The following is a 19900-nucleotide window of genomic DNA, read 5'->3' as shown; positions in this document are numbered from 1 at the left end:
ACCTTCTCTATAGGGAAACACCTAGAGAAACTCTAGTGGGTCTAAAACCCCAACAGGGCTCCTCTCTCTCTCTCTCTCTCTCTCTCTCTCTCTGGGACTTTCCTAACTTTTAAACATTTTTATTTTTCATTAGAAAGCCCAGGCCAACCTGTTCACACCCATTGCCAGAGAGCAGAGCTGGCTGCGTAGTAACCTGGTCAGCCCTGATGGGTCCTGTGCCTCTGACGGTAGAAGCTGACACAGAATAGGGGAGACTCCCTGGGGCCTAGGAGGGACACTGGCCCTTCAGGCGCTTCTTCTTCTCCACTGCGAGCCGCAGAGCCTGGAGGAGAGTGTCCTTATTATTCAGGATGTTGTACTCTGAGAGTTTTACCAGCTTGTCGAAGGTGGCCTCTGTGTACGTCAGCTCCTTGGTGGCATACGGAGTTTTGGGACCATAAATGTCCACCTGGCCCTGCTCCAGCTCCTCAGGGCTTCGCTCTACACCTGCGGGCAGCAGGAGGACTTGTTATAGACTCTGTCATGTTAGGTTGGAATGACTTGTTGCCACATCTCTCCCCAAGGCCCACTAACCTGCACTCATGGACACACACACCTGCATGAAAATGTGTACACACGCACACCCTCCACACACACCTGCACACCAGCAAGCTCCTCAGGGCAGGGTATGGGCTTGCCCACTGGAGGATTGCCCTAGCACCAAGCACAGTACTGGGCACATGGCTGAATGTCAGAAAATGTAGAATGACTGACAGAATAGGGGATGACATTACCAGCCCATGGGGGTGAGGGAAGGGGAGGGGCCCTTCTTTGTGAAAGCCAAAATTGGCTCAGGCTGGAGCTGAGCCAAGCTTCCCCGTTAGTGCTCTTAGCAGACTCTACAGATCTAAAGGCACTCCCGGGCCAAGGGCAGTGGGTGCTGGGAACTGAGTGCAGAGGCAGCTCACCTGGTGCCTTGTATTTTTGGAAAGTGTCATTGATGAGTGGGAAGAAAGTCACGATGGGGGCATCGGGTTCCTGGGGGTTCTCCATCAGGTAGCATTCCTTGAGATTTTCATTCTCATCTGGCAGCTCGTATTTGGGGAAGGGGATGTTCTGCACAGTGCAGTACTCACAAGTTTGTTTCAGGGGCTGGAATAGCACAGAGGGTGTGTTTGAGCATTAGGAGGAGTGGGAGTGGAGAAGCAGCACAGAGTTCTTAGCCCCAGCTTCCTGATTGCCCCAGCTCACAACTCAGTTCCCCAGCTGCTTTGCCAGTGTGTGGTATTTTGAGACTAAAGCCAGGTCAGGACAAAAGGCCCGAGGTAGTAGGTTGATGCGCCTCCAGCTGCAAGCTGCTTCCCCAAGTAAAATGGACAGAAGCCCTTTCAATGGTGTTCCCATCCAAACACAGACTTGGGTGGATGTGGTGTGTAGCCTGGAAGGGCAACTGGAACCAGGCCATACAAAGCCAGAGCTACCCAGGCCCCTGTGGGATGTGCATGGGCTTTGGAGCTGACAGTAGTACAGGGCTAGAAAAGACTCTGCAAGGGCATCTCTGAAAGCATGATGTCGCAGGAAGAATACTGCCTTAGAGTGTCAGAACCCCTCAGTTCTGCCCCTCGTTCCTCTGCTCACTAGCTGTGCGATCTTAAGCAAGTCTCTCTGTGCCTCGGTTTCCTCATCCGTAACATGAGAAATGATAGCAGTTGTGCCATCTCCCTCCGAGAGCTGGTGTAAGGGCCAAACGAGATCACACGTAGGAAACTGCACTGTTACCCATTTACAAACTTAGATTGTTTCCACTGTTGTCCTGTTGGTCTGTCTACACTTTCCTTCCCCTGGCTTCAGGGTAGGACTGTATACACATAGAACTTTCCAAAGTAAGTAAAAATAAATAAAAACCTCTGGTCCTGACAACTGCCCTCCTCTCCCCGCCACTGTTCCGTCCCACCTGAGAGCACTTGAGTGTAATTCATGGAGGGTCATATACCCTGGGGGAGGGGAGAGTGTGATCATTTTGAAAATAGGATATTACAAGCTCTTGAATGGAATGGGCTCTACTAAGGTTATTTTTAAGAACTCATTTTTTGTAGCTGAAGAATTGCCAAATATGGCAAATGCTCCAAGGCAAGAGTAAAATTCGAATTTGCTAAGTCAACGTGGGCCCCGCGGTGTGTGAGAGCCAGCTGGCTGCCCATGAGGTCTGGGTGTCTGGCTGCCCATCATGACTGCTGCTTGGATTTCTCTGATGCTGTCTGGGGGTTGTCGAGAGCGTGCCTCTTCCCAGCTCACAGCGAGTGAGGCCGCTGACGGCGGGGCCCATCTCAGGAGAGGCTGCGCACTTGCCTTTGTCTGGGACCCAGCACAGTAGTTGAGGTGGATGATGAGGTCGACTTTTCGCTCTGGCCTGAGGAGGGGCGGGTAGCTGGAGTTGACAAAGAACGCAGTGTCCAGCAGGCACAGGTGGTTTGCGGACTCAGTCAGCTGGTTTGGGAAACCATCCAGCACTGTGTCTGAAAGCCAAGCCTTCCTGTTACCGACACACCTGGTGCCCTGACCTCAGCCAATGGACAGAGGCACCTCGGGGGACGGAGCGCCCTGTCTGGAGCATCCTTCGCTTCAGCCTGACCAGGATGCCCACTGAGTTCCAGTGCCCTCTGGGTGGGCTGAGGAAGAATAGCGCTATCTTGGGCTTTGAGCTAGTCTTTTATGGGATGTTCATACTTGTGGAGTATGAGGGGCTTAAGACCACCCACAAATAGTGTAAACCCTGGGCCCTGAGTCAGCTGTCGCATTGGTCCCAGATGGTGAGGATGAGGCTTAACAGGTCAGGCTCAAGCAGCCATTTGCAGGCCATGGCCAATTAAAATACTGAAGAAGGTGAAGGTCAATGTCTTAGAGCCTCAGCAGCAGAGGAGGCAGCACTGAGCTGATGCTTCAGGACCACAGTTCAAGGCCTGGGTCTGCTGCTTACCACTTGGGTTTCTGAGCTGGGCCATCCTGCCCAGTTCCAGGGGGCACCACTCACTGTATCTTTATTTATTTATTTATTTTGAGACAGGGTCTTGCTCTATTGCCCAGGCTGGAGTGCACAGGCGTGATCATGGTTCATTGCAGCCTTGACCTCCTGGGCTCAAATGATCCTTCCGTCTCAGCGCCCAAGTAGCTGGGACTACAGGTGCTTATCACCATGCCCAGCTAATTAAAAACAATTTCTTTTTAAGAGATGGGGTCTCACCACATTGCCCGGGCTGGTCTCAAACTCCTGGACTCAAGAGATTCTCCAGCCTTGGCCTCCCAAAGTGCTGGGGTTACAGGTATGAGTCACTGTGCCTGGTACCACTCATATTAAAGGGCACCCCCAGAGCACAACTGCAGAAAGGTAGACCCCCTGTTTCCCCATCTATAACATGGGGCCAACTTCTACCTGCTAGGACTGTTGTACAGATTCCATATAGAATTGCTGTACAGATGCTGTGAGTTAAGTACCCACACCACTCCCTGCTGCCAGACCCGTACAGTGTTCAAGGCAACACCACCAAATGTGGAAAACACCGTGGGGAGAGGGCTGCCTGGCCCAGTGAACATAGCCAGAGAAGTTTGCTTATGCTTTCTCCATGGCAGCCTTGACATCCACATCTTCCTCCTCCATATGGAGGCAGGCCTCAAGGAGTAGCCAGGAAGGGTTACCTTTCCACCTAGAGAACTGGCCATTCTGGAGGTAGTTGGTGTGCAGCTGCAGCCCGGACAGGAAGTTGTGAAACTCAGACACGAAGGACCGGTGGGTAAGGATTTCTCGGAAAGAATTGGACAGCCATGACCCTGGGATCACTACCGTGGTCTCCAGGATGTTAGCATCACATTTGGGGATTTCGGGCAGGATTGGCTCATCTTCTGCAGGGACGAGGGAGGGATGAAGGGCAGGTCATGAGAGGTGGGGTCCCCAGTTTGCCCACATGAAGCCCCTACATGGTTGCCTGGCACCCAGGGGTGAGCACTGTAAAAGCAGCTCATACCTTCCTTGCTGGGCTCTCAAGGCCCTGGCACTGGGGTTAGGAGGACCCAGGTGAGAGACATGGAGAAAGCAGGGAGGCAGTAGAGAGGGAGAGGGAGCAAGACAGGTAAGAAGGGTCCTGGAGAGGACAAAGAGTTTCAAAGAGCGACCCGTGACTGCCATAAATCCTACGCTCCTCACTTCTCCTGGGTGCTGGGAGCCTTGCCTCCGGGCCTTGGCACGGGCATCACTCACCTACAGTCACCCTCCCCTCCAGGCAGGGAAGACACTGTAGCCCCAGCTGCCTTCCTGTGTCTTAGGCCATAGGGGGCGATGCAGAAACATGTGGCAGAGGACCTCGTCCTCGGTTCATGATCCACACCCCGCCCCCCATCACCCAGCCATGAGGGAAAGCCGGGGGCCCCCCATCACCCAGCCATGAGGGAAAGCCGGGGGCCCCCATCACCCAGCCATGAGGGAGAGCCGAGGGCCCCCCATCACCCAGCCATGAGGGAAAGCCGGGGGCCCCCCATCACCCAGCCATGAGGGAAAGCCGGGGGCCACCCACCGATGTCCTGCACTTTCTCCCTTGTCCACCTGTGGAAAAACTCTTCTGAGGTGTGTGACAGGTTCCAGGCATCCAGCAGGTTCAGGGAGAAGATGCTGCTCCACAGGCCTGGGAGTCAGGGCCAGCATGAGCATCTCCACCCCACAGCCCCAGACCCCACAGACACTGATACTTGATTCCCCCACTCCCCGCCGGCCCCCCACAAGCCTGGCCGCTCTGCAGGTGGGACAGACTTCCACGTGCCTCTCCTTCCCCGTGCAGCTCAACACAGTGACTGAGAGTCTCAGCCTTCAGCTCTTCCCTTCCCTCCCCTCACTGCCCCAGCAGGGATTTAATGCTGGCAAGTGAGTGAGAAGCCAGAGTTCAGAGTTCAAGCCCAAGTGTTTTGACTACAGTTTTCTAAACCACATGCTCAACGGCATAGGTGTTCAGGGGAAGGAGCGGCCACCGTGGGCTGGGGGCTTCTGGGGGAAGAAGTGATGGGACTGAAGTGGATCTTCCGGGATGGGTTGGTTTGGGATAGACAGAAGGGGAGGGCACAGACAACTAATTTAAATAAGGGCGTGTTCGGGCTGTGAATGTGGGTCTGTTTCTGAAGAAGCCCTTTGACAGGCACAGCTAAGACTCTGGAGGGAAGAACTTGAGGGGGTCCTGCATTAGGTGGGCCCGGCTCCTGAAGGACCGAGGCTCTTAGGGTGGGAGGCTGGGCCAGGCTTCCCTGGTGACCCTGCCCCTTACCCTGTGGTCTCCCTGGACCCTTGGGTCCCAGCTCTGGGTTGGCCCCTGGAAGTAGGCATGCTGCTGCCTGAAGCCAGATGGGGAGTGGATGGGAGTTACAGAAGCTTCCGTCTGAGTCTGCTATTCCCAGTGTGGTGCTGAGCAGACAGCAGGGAGACTGCTGGAGACCAGGAAATTGGGAGAGGCCCCCGACCAACTCTGGTTCCCAGTGACTTGGGACCTCTCCTAGGATGAGGCAATGCTGGCGAGTGCGCCGAGTGTCACATAATCAGGGGCCAACCCAGGGAGGCCCAGCGCTGAGGCAGCAGCCCCCTGTCATTCCACCAATTCCAAGGCAGTCACCTAGCATGTAGCAGATTCGAGACTCCGGGATCCTCTTCACCAGCCGCCCCATGAAGAACTCGGAGCCAAAGAGCTCAGAGGGGATGAAGGCCCCATACTTCTGCAGACCCACCTCGTAGGGGGAGAACTCGAACCACTCTGCACATGAAGCAGCAGGACAGGGGGTCAGTCTCAGGCCAGGGAGCTGTCCACACAGCCAGGCCCCCCTCCTGCCTGCAGGCACTGGCCCCGGCCTTGGGAAGCCTGGGACAGGGAGACCGCAGTTCCTCCAAAGGACACATGGGGGCACCCTTGGCTGGCTTCTGCTGGCATGGCAAGGCTCAGCTTGGCAAGGGGGATGGCTCATTTGCACCTCAGAGCCTGTTGAATGGGACAAAAACTGACCCTGAAGCAGGGCAGGTCTCTCGAGTCTCTCCCTCTGGGCAGCTTAGAAATATCTTCCTTTCACAACCTTTGCCTTCCCCAGTCCCATCAAACACATGCCCAGGGAAGCTGCAGACGGTGCCTGTCGGCCTCACCCTTGCAGTAGGGCAGATTGGGATGGCAAAGGTGATTTCTCCAGCTGTGTGCACAGTCTGGATGTAAAGGTTGACAAAGATGGATGGGATTGGGGGACCTGGAGGTGATGGGTGCTTTTGCCCACCAAGAAGGGACCCCCCCGACACTTGTAAATCACCAGCCACTGGTGTTACCTCTGAAGTCCTGGTTGCTTACATCATCCTTGACATTGATGGTGAGGTAGATGGGCAGGGGGTTCTGGCCACAGCTCAAAGCAGCACGCTGATCTGACAGTTTGCATTCATTTCTCTGTGAGGAAACAAAATGGTTAAAGAGAAGCAGCAGCCCAGGGTGTGGGGGAGGCAGTGCAGAATGAGAGGACAACCTGGACCCCTGCAGCCACTTCCTAGCTCCTGAGCTCACCAGGACGCTGTACCAGCCCCAGCTGACACCAGCCAAATCACTCTGAAAAGGCACCCATGGCATAGGAACCACCTTCTCGGGCTGCCCACCACTAGACAGGGGCCGGGACTGGATCCGCAGTTTAGGACAGTCCCTCAGAGTCCCAGGGTCTTGGTCTCGGGGGTGAGCAGATAAAGAGGAAGGGGTGGGAGAGGCTGGCACTGCCCATCTTCTGCCCCATCATCTTCCCTCCGCTAGAACTGGAGCAGCTCCATTTTCTTTTTCAACCAGCTTGGCGTGTTGAGCTCCCTCAATTGAGGGGTAAAAACTTGGGTGAAAAAGAAGTTTCCCTTCCTCCACTCCCCTCCCCTCCCTTTCTTTTTTTTGTTTTAACAAAAGACTTAGGACTTGAGCACTAGACGGTGGCTGAGGTCCCTCTAATCCCCAGAGTGGGAAGCCTTGCTGATCAGCCTGGGCCACAGGCCGCCTCCCAAAGTGAGTCAGCCACTGCAGACGAGGCGGAATCCAGGTCTTAGAGGCCCAGGCTCTGACCCCAGGCCAAGCAGCTGACTTCTGGGTGACCAATCCCGGTCACCCAAGTGTGTGAAGGCTACAGAACCCGTATGGAATGGCAAACACATGCATATGCCCAATGACATGTGGGTCTCCTTTGAAAGCAAATAGGGTCATCACTGGGCCCAGAGATCTGGGCATCACAGAGCTGACTGTCCCGGAAGTAAAGCTGCAGGCTCAGGGAAGAGCCGGTCCACATTCTTTGTCAAGGGGGCCCACGGGAAAGGAGCTCCTGTCCTGGCCAGAATGCTGAGACTCCTGATGTCGGAAGACTCGGTGCTTCCTCCTCATCATATGCGGCACTCACGATTGTTACAATATTGTTGAAAATGTTAACTAGTACTTATTGATGTAATTCCCACTTAAGGAATAGTAGAGAGCAGGGCCTGAATTTCAACCCCATCCTGCCTGAATCCCAAAGCTGACGCCCTTGGCCTCTGCCTGCTCTGCTTCATAGGGAGAACAGGTTAGGTGGTGGGTTGTAACAGGGGCAGGGTGGGTGGGATCCGTCAGAAGTGGCGGGCACCTCGGCTTGGAAGCCATGTCCAATTCCTTTCTGGATCCCCATTTGCCAGCACAGTTCCTGGCACGCAGGAGGTACTCAAGTAATTTAATTGAAGGAATGAGGGAAGATTGAAGATGAGGGTCCAGTCATTCTCAGTTGCTCAAACTGTCTGACTTTCTGGAAGATGGGACCTACTATTATAAAAAATAATTGCTGCAATAATTTTCTAGCAAGTTCTCATTTGAATCCAGAACTCCACAGACACCTTTGGAGTGGAGCAGAGAAACATGGGCCTGGGTAGAGGTTAGGTGGGAAGCTCTGCTTTGGGGCCAAGCAACAGCAAAAGTTGGTTCATCTCGGCTTGTGCAGCCTAAAGGGCACAGGTGTCAGCTGAGCCTACCCTGATGTCCAGGATCACAACACCCCTTGGGGATCCCTCTGCTCTGCCAATTGTCCAGGAAAAGGACCAGCCTGGTTGGGTCACAGTTCTCACAGCAGCAGCCACCCAAGACAGGCTGGTCCTCTTCTTGGGCACGTATTAGTCAGATCATTGGATCTCAGAATAGGAAGGAACCTCATTGGGCCCATTGGTGGCTGCGGGAATGAGCCCCCCAGACCTCTAACTGCAGAGAGTGTTACTGACTAAGGACTCCAGCTGCTGTGCTCTGAAATCCACAGCTGAGTCTGTGCTGAGGCTACACTTCCTGTGACTGAGTGGCGCAGGGATACTGAGGCTGGCCCGTTCTGGGAGACGCGGGACTCCTGTGACAGCCAGCTTTGGCTGGAGGACCCTCCAAGGGCCTTGCAGACCCCGCCGTGGTCTGGGATGCTGCCACCTGACCTTTCTTCCTCTCCCCACCCCTAGGGTAAGAGTCGCTTCACGGCGTCACTGCTTTCCAGTCTTCCCCAGCTTCCTCTCCGTTTTTCCCTCTCAGGTGTCTTGGTGTGGCTCTCAGAGGACACGCTGCCTCCAGGCAGGGTTGCCTCCAACACGAGGGTCTCAGCCGTCCTCTAAAGGGCACACGGGAGACAATCCCACCACCTTCCTCCGGTGTAGATTCCGACACCTGATGGGTCTTCCAGCCCGAGGATACTCCCGCAGGTCTAACCTAACTCCCTGTGCGCAGTGAAAGTCCTGACTTCCCTGAGGAAGAGAGAGCCAGGCATCAGCCAGGGCAGGGTGGGGCCCGGGAGAAGCTGAGCGCCTACCTCGTCCCCCAGGCAGGTCTCTATCAGCAGGCCCCAGAAGTCTGTAAAGGTGACCCTGTAGCCTTCCTGGCTGCGCTGCCGGAGCTCCTCCCGGAATTTGAGGAGCTGGTCTGGGAACAGGGAGGGTAGCTTGTCCTTTACCACGTGTCTCCGGGCCTCAAAGATAGCAGGCTCCAGGTTTTTGGAGGACCAGTCAGGGTCCCGGTACAAGGTAGCCATGGTCCTGGAGAGAGACAGGCACAGCTGACAGGGCTGCCCTGGCCCTTGTCTGATCAGTCCTGGACCCGGGCAGGAGGGAAGGTAGGCAGGCCACTGGGAACCCTAACCTGCCAGGAGGGGAACCTGGAGAGCAGGGGTGAGGCAGAGGCCTGGCGGGCAGCGAGGAGCAGGGGAAGGTGAACATTATTACTCATAATCACAAGTGCTACCAGCTCTCGAATGCCCACTGTGTGCCAGGCATAACAGCGGTTAAGATGAAGATTCTGGATCCAGATCTTTCTGGATCAAGCCAGGCTCTACCGCTCACTAGCTGTGTGATCTTGGGCAAGCTACTTAATCACCGTTCCCTTCAGTTTTCCTGTCTGTGGAATGGGGAGAATTACAATAATTGTACCTGCTTCATAGAGTTCTGGTGGAGATTACATGAGCGAAGGTGATGTGGGGTGGTTAGAACAGTGCATGGCACAAAATAAATGCTGGAGCCCACATTTAAACCCAGCCTCGGCTGATTTCAGGTCCTGGCTCTTTCCACTCTGCCACGTTAATTCCTGTAATTCTGATGTTGACTGAGGATTTATTTCCCTTTCTCTTCTTAACTTACATGTTGGTTGCAGGGGGAGCAACACAAAGAGGTGATCCCGCTAGCCCTGGGTCTGGCCTCAGTCTGCCTGTCTGTGGCCTGGATCCAGCTTTTCTATGTCAGGACAGGGAAAGGTCCTTTTCATTCTGTGCCCGAGAACGACCTCCCTGGCAGTGGAGCTAGTCTGCGGCTTCACATTGAAGGAAACGGGCCTCTTCCCTCACAGGACTTGTTTTTGGGAAGGTGGGAGGTGGTCAGGAGACTTTTCAACAAAAAGCACCCTGCTCTCCATAAGCTTCACCCATTAATTTTACACTTTAAAAAAGCTTCCAGAAGCCATTGCAAATGAGTTTTTAAAAGAATATGACTTGTGTTTTCCCCAGGCCAGGGGGCCCCACCCATCCCACGCTGGCTGGGCCTGAGTTCCTCCCGCTTTCTGTCTATCGCACAATAGTCCAGGAGGACACACGTGCCCCTCAGCCTGCTGGAAGCAAGTTACCTTCTTAACCTACTACCTGGGACAGCCATTTAGCGTGGAGGTTAAGGATGTGGGCCCATGACTGGGTTCAAATTCCACTCCACTGCTCGTTAACTGAGCGTCCCTGGCAAATTACTTTGTTTCTCCAGCTGAAAAATAACGACAGCGCCTCCCTGATAGTTTTTGTGAGGAAGAGACAAGATGAGCCACAGGAAGCAGTGACTCCAGTGCTTAGCCAGAGGGAAATAGCTCCTTCTGTCCCACCTGGGCTGGCGCTTCTGCCCCCTGGGGAAGTGCGTGGCACAGGAGCCCTTGGCTTTCCAAGGCCCATTCACATCCACTTGCTCACATGGGGGCTACTCAGAACTCCTCCAGTATACAAGGCACAGCAAGGGACTTTGGGGCTCACAGGCCCACCAGTCACAGACAGGACACGGTCCTGCTTGATAGGCCACGCTGAACCAGGGCCACAGGAGGATTTTGATGGGCCCCACAAAAAACATTGATTTATTTTTTATTTTTTATTTTACTTTTTATTTTTTTTTAGAGACAAGACCTCCCTAGGTGGCCCAGCCTGGTCTTGAACTCCTGGCCTCAAGCAATCCTTCTGCCTCTGCCTCCCAAAGTGCTGGTATTACAGATGTGAGCCACCATACCTGGCCACATAAAAAAATTAAAATTTATATTTGATGACTGTGTTATATAAAGACAAATGTATTCATATTATTATTAAAACATTTTCTTCAACCTATAAGTTTGTTAATGAAACAATCCTGATTTTAAAAGAAATTAACCTATTTTTGGGGGCCCCTAAAGGTACAGTGGGCTACAGGCACTGTGCCTTCTGTGGGGAAGCTGACCTGACCCTGGCCTCCCTGTGGGGGAACCCCGTGCTCAGCTCCTGGCCCTGCTCACCAGCAGAGGGTCAGCAGGAGGGAGCTCAGCCACAGGGCCCTGCCCGTTGCATGTCCCCAGCACTATGGGGTCATGTTCCTGGGTCCATACCACAGCCCCAGGGAAACAGTAACACACGAAAGGCCAGCGCATACAGCGTCTCTGGCATACTTAGTAGTGGGAGAACCTCTTACACCCCCTACATGAAGTTAGAGCTGTTGTCATCCCCACTGTGCAGATACAAGGCCACACACACTGCATGGTCAAGCTGCATGCCCAAGGCCACACCGCTGCACCTGGGGCACTTCCCAGGCTTCAGGAGTAACTCTGTCTTTGGGCGGCGGGGAGGAGCTTCACCTGAGACCCCAGGCCAGCCTGTTTGCAGCTTGCTTTGGGCTCCACAGACAGTGGCTCACGTCTCCTTACCAGGTGGCCCCTGACAGGCCAGTGATGTAGCTGGCACAGTCCAGGAGGTTCAGCTTCTGTAGCCCCAGCAGGTGGCCATACATGGAGGTCATGGATCTTGTTCCACCCCCAGTGGCCATGATGGCTATCAGCGGCACCTGGGGTGACACAGAGGCAGGTGGTTGGGGAAGGCTCCAGAGGCAAAGCTTGGGAGAAGACGCAGAACGACAGCAGCTTCGAACCATGGAGGAGGCAGAGCTGGCTACAGAGGGCAGGGAGTGCCGCGCTGAGCCACCTGACACCTGCCTTTCCACGGAGCAGTGGGTCTAGAAACAGACCTCAGCTCCACACCCAGTGGTTGGTGTCAGTGAAGGACTCGGAAGCCTAACACAGGCTTGGTAAATCACAGAAAGCTGTGGCTAGCAGAGTTCTTAGCACTGTTAGTCCAGCCCTCAGTTAACAGGTGATAAAACTGGGGTCCGAGGGGAGTGGGCAGCTTGTTCAAGAACTCTACTAACGTGTGATCCCTCAGTGGGAGAAACCACCATCTTCCGTAGCTGGATCTGATGTAGGCACCAGGCCTGGCACACGGCGCCTGCTCAGCAGGTACTGTATGGCAAGGCCAAGAGTCAATGCACTGGTGATGTGGGAAGGAGCAGGGTTGCCAGCTCTGGGTCGACGGAGGTTTAAGAGACCCCTGGAATGTTTCCCTAAAGATAGGGCCAGGCACAGTAGCTCACGCTTGCAATCCTAGCACTTCGGCGGGCTGAGGTGGGCAGATTGCTTAAGCCCAGGAGTTTAAGACCAGCCTCGGCAACATGGGGAAACTCCATCTCTACAAAAATTACAGAAATTAGCCCAGCGTCGTGGCTTGTTCCTGAAGTCCCAGCTACTTGGGAGGCTGAGGTAGGAGGATTGCTTGAGCCTGGGAGGTGGAGGCTGCAGTGAGCTGTGATGGTGCCACTGCACTCCAGCCTGGGCAACAGAGCAAGACTCTATCTCAAGGAGGAGAAAAAAAAAAAGGAGGGAGATGGGGGCTCTTTTTCGAGACTTACTCCATCTGTTTTCATTTGAGTGGGGGCTGTAAGAGCCTTCCATTGGCTAAAGCACTATGTCCTCCTCGGGCACCTGCCAGGTCTCTGTCCTCACCTAGGGTCAGCCTCAGAAGGCAGGCGCTTGGAGGGCTTGCCTGCTGCCCAGGGAGTGTGGGCCTTGGTCCACACAAGGGAGGCAACAGAGGGCTGTGACAGAGGCCCACCGTCTGCCCCCGCAGGAAGAAGGGGCTGACCCTTGGAGTACAAGTTGTTTGTCTCCAGCTTCCTAGCGCTGTTATTTCTGGAGGTGTCTACCTGTGCAGGTTTCAGAGGAGAGACAAGAGGGGAAAGAAGGACTTAAGGCCTTTTGGGTGGAGGTGTGGGGTGCAGGAGGTGGTACAGCTTAAAATGTTTTCCTGGCTGGGGTGAGGAGGGCATTTTGTCCCTGGGCAAGGCCCCTTTAGCCACCGCAGGGGCTCTTAGTGTTTGGCAGGAGCCGCTGGGGCTCTGTCCTCTCTCTCTCCATTTTGCTCTCCCCTTCTCTTGTGAATATAAAACGGAATCACTTCCAGCACAGCTCTCACCAGGATGCCTGTACCTCAGCAGTAAAAGCATCCACGGAGGTGGCGCCTGGGGCAGGGCAGGGCCTGGGTTGGCTGGCAGGGCGTGGTGCTGGAAGGACCAGCTGGTCGCAGGCTGGCCACACCCCTGATTACCCACCTCATCCTCCTGCAGGTCCGCCTCCAACTGCAACACCTGCTTCAGGGCCTTGGCCACCACCACCTTCCGCTTCTGCAGAAACTCCAGCTCTGCTGGGCACAGGCTGAAGCCCAGCCGCACGTCCGGCATCTCAGGGCTGGAGGGAGAGAGGACTCTGTAGTGGGCCTGCAGCCTCTACCTCCACTGGAGTAGACACAGCTTTAGGGTCCACTGGACCTAGGCTCAAAGCCTACTTCTGCCAGGGACCACTTCTGCGACCGTGGGTCTCCACTTTCTCATCTGTAAAGTGGGGCGAATCGTGCTGAACTCTCAGCACTGTCTTCAGCACTTAAAGAGATAACAAATGCAAAGTCCCCAAAGCCTTAGCCGGCACCATGCGAGCTGCTACTCAACAAAAGATAACCATTGGCACTGCGTTAGGGACACTTTGAGTCCTCTGTCTCCTCGGCCACATCTGGAAGGTCCAGAAAGTCTTCCCCCAGGTGGCTTCTCTAGCCTAGGACCAGGCATGGGTGACAAGAGGCTCTGAGATCATTTTGCCAAATCCCTCTGAACAAGGCCCCACGGTATGGACTCTTCTGTGCTAGGTAAACAAACTCCCTGTTCCTATGGAGCTCACATTCTTCAATGAGCTCTTCCTGTTCCTAGAATAACAATTATCCTGTGTGTGTGTGTGCAACTGACAAAAACCGTCACATCCCTGATCTCACTGTGTCACCTCACAGGTCTGCAGGCAGGTGGGGCAGGAGCCTCTGTGACATGCCCAATGCTTGTCCTCTTTTTTAAATCACATCCCTGCCCCAAACAAGTCCAGGCTCCTGGCCTGGCATCCAAGACCCTGCCTGACCTTTCCAAGCTCACCTGAAACTACCCTCGAAGCTTCTGGGTCAGGTCCCAGAGCCCCCGCCTTCACCAGAAGTGTCCTCCCTTTGCCCACCTCCAGCCTGTGCATCCTCCGAGGCCCAGCTCCCCAGTGACTCCAGATGAATGTACCTTGACCATTTCCAACTGAGCCTTGGCTCACTAACAAAGCCACATTTCCTTGAAGGCAGGGCCTGGGAGATTTCCATCATGTCTCCTCTTTGTCTAGCACAGGGCTACAGACACAGCTGTTAGAAAATAATTCTTTCTTTGGCCTCAACAGGGAATGAATAATAATACAACAACCATAATAACAATAACATTAGTTGACGTTTGCTGAGCATCCCACTTGCCAGATGGATTACTGAGTACTTCGCACGTGCTGTCTAGCTGGATCCTCAGAGCAACCCAGTGATTCATAGGATCCTTGTTATTCTCCCAATGTACAGATGAGGAAAACGGAGACTCAGTAAGGGTAAAGAGCTTTTCCAAGGGCAAATAACTAATCAAACTGTAAATAGAAATCATGGCCACTTGATTTCTCACAGTCAAGATTTCTGAAAACAATGTTGTTTTCAGGAGATGGTGCTGAGACAACTGGATATCCACATGGCAAAGAACGAGGTTGGGCCCCTCTTTTACACTGTATAGATTAATTACCTAAAAATTGATCATAGACCTAAATGTGAAAGCTAAAACTAAACAAGTCTTAGAAAAAAAACGTGGGAATACATTTTCAGGACCTTGGTCGGGCACGATGGTGCACACTTGTAATCCCAGCACTTTGGGAAGCCGAGGAGGGTGGATCACTTGAGGTCAGGAGTTCAAGACCAGCCTGGCCAATACGGCGAAACCTCATCTCTACTGAAAATACAAAAATTAGCCAGGTGTAGAGGTGTGCACCTGTATTCCCAGCTACTGGGGAGGCTGAGGCAGGAGAATCGCTTCACCCAGGAGGCGGAGGTTGCAGTGAGCTGAGATCGCACCACTGCACTCTAGCCTGGGCGACAGTGAGATTCCATCTCAAAATAAAATAAAATAAATAAAAATTTCAGGACATTGGATTAGGCAATGATTTCTGGTTTCTGAGATATGACACCAAAAGCACAAGTGACAAGATAAAAAAACAAATTTCATCAAAATTAAAGTCCTTTGTGCTTCAAAGGACACCACCAAGAATGTGAAAAGATAAGCCACAGAACAAGAGGAAATGTTTACAAATCATATATCTGACAAGGGATTTGTATCTGGCATATGTCAAACACTCTTACAACTTAACAATATAAACACAAATAACCCACATAAAAAGGGGGCAAAAGATCTGAATAGAAATGTCTCCAAAGAAGATATGCCAATCAGCCCATGGAAAGATGTCCAACATCTTCAGCCGTAGGGGAGATGCAAATCAAAACACAGTGAGATGCCACTGCACACCCACTAGTATGAATGAGTGAGGGGCACAGACAGAATGTGAGTACTGTACCAGGGTGTAGACTTCATGTGTAATTCATAACTCTCGCCCTGGGGAGGGAAAGATGAAAAGCTTGTCAGAGGTGACAATTCAGAGCCAAGTGACCCCAGATCCACACTGTCACCCAGACCCCATTCAGCACACACATGCACACACAGGCACCCCATCCCTGCTTCCCTCTTCTGGACACGATCTCCCCACCATCTCCAACTCAGCCTCCATACACTCTTTGGACCACACTGTAGCTCATCAGTCTCCTGCCTCACAAGACTCCTCCATCCTGCCTGAGGGAGACCCTCACAAGCCACCTTCCCTCTTGTGCCCTCCCCAGGCTCTCCCCATCTCCTTGCCACGGGAGCTCCAGGGAAAGTAACTCAAGGGCCCTTCCCAGACCCAGGCACTCACCACAGGCAGGGTCATCACCTGACCATCGGAAAGGCAGTCGAGGGGCTGGCTGACGGGGCCGTTCTTGTGAGAGCCGCAGCAGCAAAGCTGGAGGGATGGGCGGGTTCTGTGAGAGGGGCTGGGGGGGCTCCTCTGGCACCCCCCACTTGCCCCAGTCCCCCACACCTTCCCCAGTGTCGGCCGCCTTGTACCCCACAGCTCCAGTGACTCTTGGGCACTTCCACGTGCACCTGGGACTGGAAATACTTGGGGTAGTGGAAGCAGGCGGAGGTTTGGAAGCAGGCAGAGGTTGGACAGCAGGGTTCCAAGCAGGGCCGGACATGCTGGGTGTTCTGAAAGGACTCGCTCACCATCACCAGAAGGTCCTTCACTGGGAGAGAGGACAAGAGGGTGAGACCCCAGGAGCCTCTCACCCCCCACCCGCAACTTGGTCCAGCAAAAAGCCCCTCTGGAGGTGTCCAGGAAGAGTTTAGAATCACCTGGGGCACTGGTTCAAATTCCCCAGAGACTGTCAATCTAGAGGGTAGGGCAGGGCCCAGGAACCTGCATTTTAATGAGGTTTATGAGGATGTGGACAAATGTAGTCCCCAGAAAACCCTTTGAGATGCTGAGAAGGTCCTCAGGACCAGTCCTTGGCTCAGCTTTGCCAGAAGATGCCCCAAAGTAACCTGCCCACTGCTGAGGAGGCAGGCCCTCAGCACACTGTCAGTCTTGAGGTAGATGCCTCTTCTATCCTCCCTTCTTCCCTCATGTCTGGTAGCCTTGCATGGGCAACACGGGGGTGGGGGGTGGGGAGCAGGGTGGGGGTATGGTATTCATGGATCTCTTAGGTCTCTGCCAGCTCTAAAGTGCTAGGACCGTTTGTGAGCTGTGGTCCGCCTAGAGGAAGGGGCATAGTTAGAGGGGCCTTGGGCATCGGGTGCTGACCACCTCACTGACCCAGGCACTCTGAGGTCCTGACAGGGCACGGCACAGCAAGCATGGACAGAGGGGGCAGCACTGGGACCCCAGACCCGGGACATTCCAAGGTTATGTGGGTGCTTGGGAGAACATGCCCTTTACAGAGCAGGCTGGGAGGCCAGGGCTCATGATCCCTGGGGATGAGATGATTCTGAGGAGTTGTGGCCAAGCTTTTGGTCCCCCTGAGCCCAGGAAAGCCCCAGACCAGGCGGAGTCTGATGCTCATGGGCTTTGGAAGCAGCTCCCCCTTGTCCCCCAGTAGGCAGAAAAGGCAGAACAGCTCACTTTTCTCCCTCTTCCTCCGCCTCCTGGATTGTGCATGAACCTCCAGGCAGGAGACTTGTCGAGACTGTAAAACACAAGGGAGGGTCACTGAGTGTCTGAGCACCAGCCACCTCCTTGCTCTTCCAGGCTGAAGGGAGAGGAAGGACCAGAGGATAAATTCAGCATTGGTCTGGCTGGGCTGATGCTGGAGAATGCAGAGTGTGTTGACCACGTTTTCTGAACCCAGTCAAGGCATGCCATCTCACTCAGAGGTAGGACACTTGACTATGAAGCTGTCCTAGGACGTCTAGGACCCACGGTCGCAGTTTACTAGGGGTCAGGTGCTCAGCTGCAGGTCGGGGATCTGACCTGAGGGAATGTTCAACTCTGAGCTTTCAAAGTGAGAGCTTCCAACAAAACAGCCTTGTCAAGGTGCTGAGGCAGACCATACTCCTTTGCCACACATTCCCAGACTCTTCTTTTTGAGGGAGGGGTCTCCTTGGACCCTGAGGCACTGGATGCATTTAGTTAAAATGCTGTACCAACAGCTAAAATACGAATTTTTGTTTTTGACACAGGGTCTCACTCTGTCACCCAGGCTGGAGTGCAGCGGCATAATCACAGCTCACTGCAGCCTCGACCTCCTGGGCTAAAGCGATCCTCCCACCTCAGCCTCCTGAGTAGCTGGGACTATAGACACATGTTACCATGCCTGGCTAATTTTTGTATTTTTTTATAGGGATAGAGTCTCACTATGTTACTCAGACTTGTTCTGAACTCCTGGGCTCAAGTGATCCCCCCACCTCGGCCTCTCAAAGTACTGGGATTATAGGCATGAGCCACCGTGACTGGCTATGAAACAATTTTTAATACAGAAATTGTGCTTGTAGGCCAGGCATGGTAGCTCACACCTGTAATCCCAGCACTTTGGGAGGCTGAGGCGGGCAGATCGCTTGAGCTCAGGAGTTTGAAACCAGCCTGGGCAACATGTCAAAACGCCGTCTCTACAAAATAAAAATACAAAATACAAAATAGAAAATAATAGCTGGGCATGGCAGTGTGCTTGAGCCCAGGAGGCAGAGGTTGCGGTGATCTGAGTTCGCAGCACTGCATTTCAGCCCTGGGTGACAGAGTGAGACCTGGTCTCAAAAAAAAAAAAAAAAAAAAAAAAGGTAAATTGTGCTTGTAGAATGACTGGAGTCGTGAGGTACAGGACCAAGACTGAGTCTGAGAGGAGGCTGCACTTAGTGGGTTCTTTTATTGGGGAGGTTCTTAAGGGGAAGGGTCACTTTTGGGATATGGAGTGCCAGACCAGCGTGATGTCCCAGCTACCTCTTCCCTCTGTACAGAAGCCCCAGCTCATGCCCCAGTGCTGCCTGTGCCCCATTTGGCTGGCCTCGATTAGTCTAACTCCTGCAGAGGTCAGGATAGGACAGAGACCAAGCTGGGCCCAGTGTTTTCTCCCCTGGTCCTGTTCCCCTGAGAGCAGCAGCCAGCTGTGGCCTCTGGAGCGACAGGAACCCAGGAAGGCAATTACCACCAGCACGCCATTGGTGACGAGGGTCTCAGGTGGAGAGGGACTGAAAAACAAAAGGAGAACTCCTGGTCAATTCTAGCATTCTTGACTGGTTTCTTCTAACGGTGACAAAGGGAATGAATAGGGTCAATAACAGAATATCAGAGCCTTCTTCGTTCTCATAAAAAATATTAGCTTCAGAAACCTTAGGCTTACAGGTTGTCAGGGAGGAAACTGGCATACATTTGAAACAGAATGTCCAAGAAAAAAATAGATTTATAGGTTAGAAGAGTAGGAGAGTTCAATTTTTGTTTTTAAGGATAACTGTTTTTTATGTCCAACCAGATGCAAATGCATGGGGTTAGAAGAATAAATAGGTTGCAAGAAATGGCTGCAACCTGCCAGCTAGAGCAGACACAACAGTTTCCGTAGCAAAAATGATCCATTCTCCATTCTGTGCTTTATCGAACTTATGCATTTAACAGTCTGACCTAGCCGAGAGGGTGAATGTTAATTGCCCTTGTGTTATAAAGTTGAGAACATAAGCCTCCAAGATTTCAATTAGCCTGGCAGGGTCCACAGCATCCCTTGTCAAAATTAAGCCCAAGGTGACTGTGTCTCCAGATCAACTTTTTTGTTGTTGTTGAGAAGGAGTCTCACTCTGTTGCCCAGGCTGGAGTGCAATGGCGCGGTCTGGGCTCACTGCAACCTCTACCTCCTGGGTTCAAGCAATTCTCCTGCCTTAGCCTCCTGAGTAGCTGGGATTACAGGTGCGTGTCACCATGCCCAGCTAGTGTTTTGTATTTTAGTAGAGACAGGGTTTCACCAGATCAACTCTTATTACCAAGTGTGCCACGTTTCATTTTGGAAGCCACTTTCTAATTCAACCCAGGAGCTTTCTCCGCCCTCTAAAAATCCTGTCAAATCAAGAATTGGAGGGGAGAGCTTCGATTTTCTTCAATATGAAATACATAAAGTTGATCTTAATTTGCCAATCAGTTGTTGATGGAAGTAAGTTCCCTCACATAGTTTGAAGATCCTCTAGGCAGAGGATTCTCTGAGTGGCAGCTGATGAACGCTGTTGTCCTGTCTCCCACCTGTCATCCTCCTTCTGTGCCTGGATTCATCACAAGTATGGGGGGCCCAGCCCTGCCAGGTGAAGAAGAAGGAAGAGTGCCCAGTTACAGGGCACTCTGCCTGGCCTGAGGTGGGATTTTTCCCTCCCTCCCTCCCTCCCTTCCTCCCTTCCTCCCTTCCTCCCTTCCTCCCTTCCTCCCTTCCT

The 19900-nt window shown here is 53.2% G+C and overlaps 1 protein-coding gene across 1 annotated transcript in view; it reads right to left on the bottom strand.

The window, feature by feature from the left end:
- Positions 1-265: 265 nt before the first annotated feature.
- The window catches only part of PLA2G4E (phospholipase A2, group IVE), a 69741-nt gene continuing 50106 nt past the window's right edge, over positions 266-19900 (bottom strand). Inside the window, exons 6-20 of the mRNA XM_011989262.1 lie at positions 18640-18682; positions 17124-17187; positions 16070-16248; positions 15879-15965; positions 15486-15523; positions 13142-13277; positions 11409-11545; positions 8812-9034; positions 6317-6431; positions 5625-5762; positions 4545-4652; positions 3673-3876; positions 2329-2495; positions 948-1131; positions 266-486 (exon numbers count right to left, since the gene is read on the bottom strand). Coding sequence (XP_011844652.1) covers positions 266-486; positions 948-1131; positions 2329-2495; positions 3673-3876; positions 4545-4652; positions 5625-5762; positions 6317-6431; positions 8812-9034; positions 11409-11545; positions 13142-13277; positions 15486-15523; positions 15879-15965; positions 16070-16248; positions 17124-17187; positions 18640-18682 — 2044 coding nt within the window. The remainder of the gene's footprint in view (positions 487-947; positions 1132-2328; positions 2496-3672; positions 3877-4544; positions 4653-5624; positions 5763-6316; positions 6432-8811; positions 9035-11408; positions 11546-13141; positions 13278-15485; positions 15524-15878; positions 15966-16069; positions 16249-17123; positions 17188-18639; positions 18683-19900) is intronic.

This window comes from Mandrillus leucophaeus, unplaced genomic scaffold, assembly GCF_000951045.1.
Source record: "Mandrillus leucophaeus isolate KB7577 unplaced genomic scaffold, Mleu.le_1.0 Scaffold35, whole genome shotgun sequence".
In the NCBI taxonomy this organism is placed as follows: Eukaryota; Metazoa; Chordata; class Mammalia; order Primates; family Cercopithecidae; genus Mandrillus; species Mandrillus leucophaeus.
The sequence above is the reverse complement of the archived record's forward strand: the minus strand, read 5'-3'. Positions and strand labels throughout refer to the sequence as shown.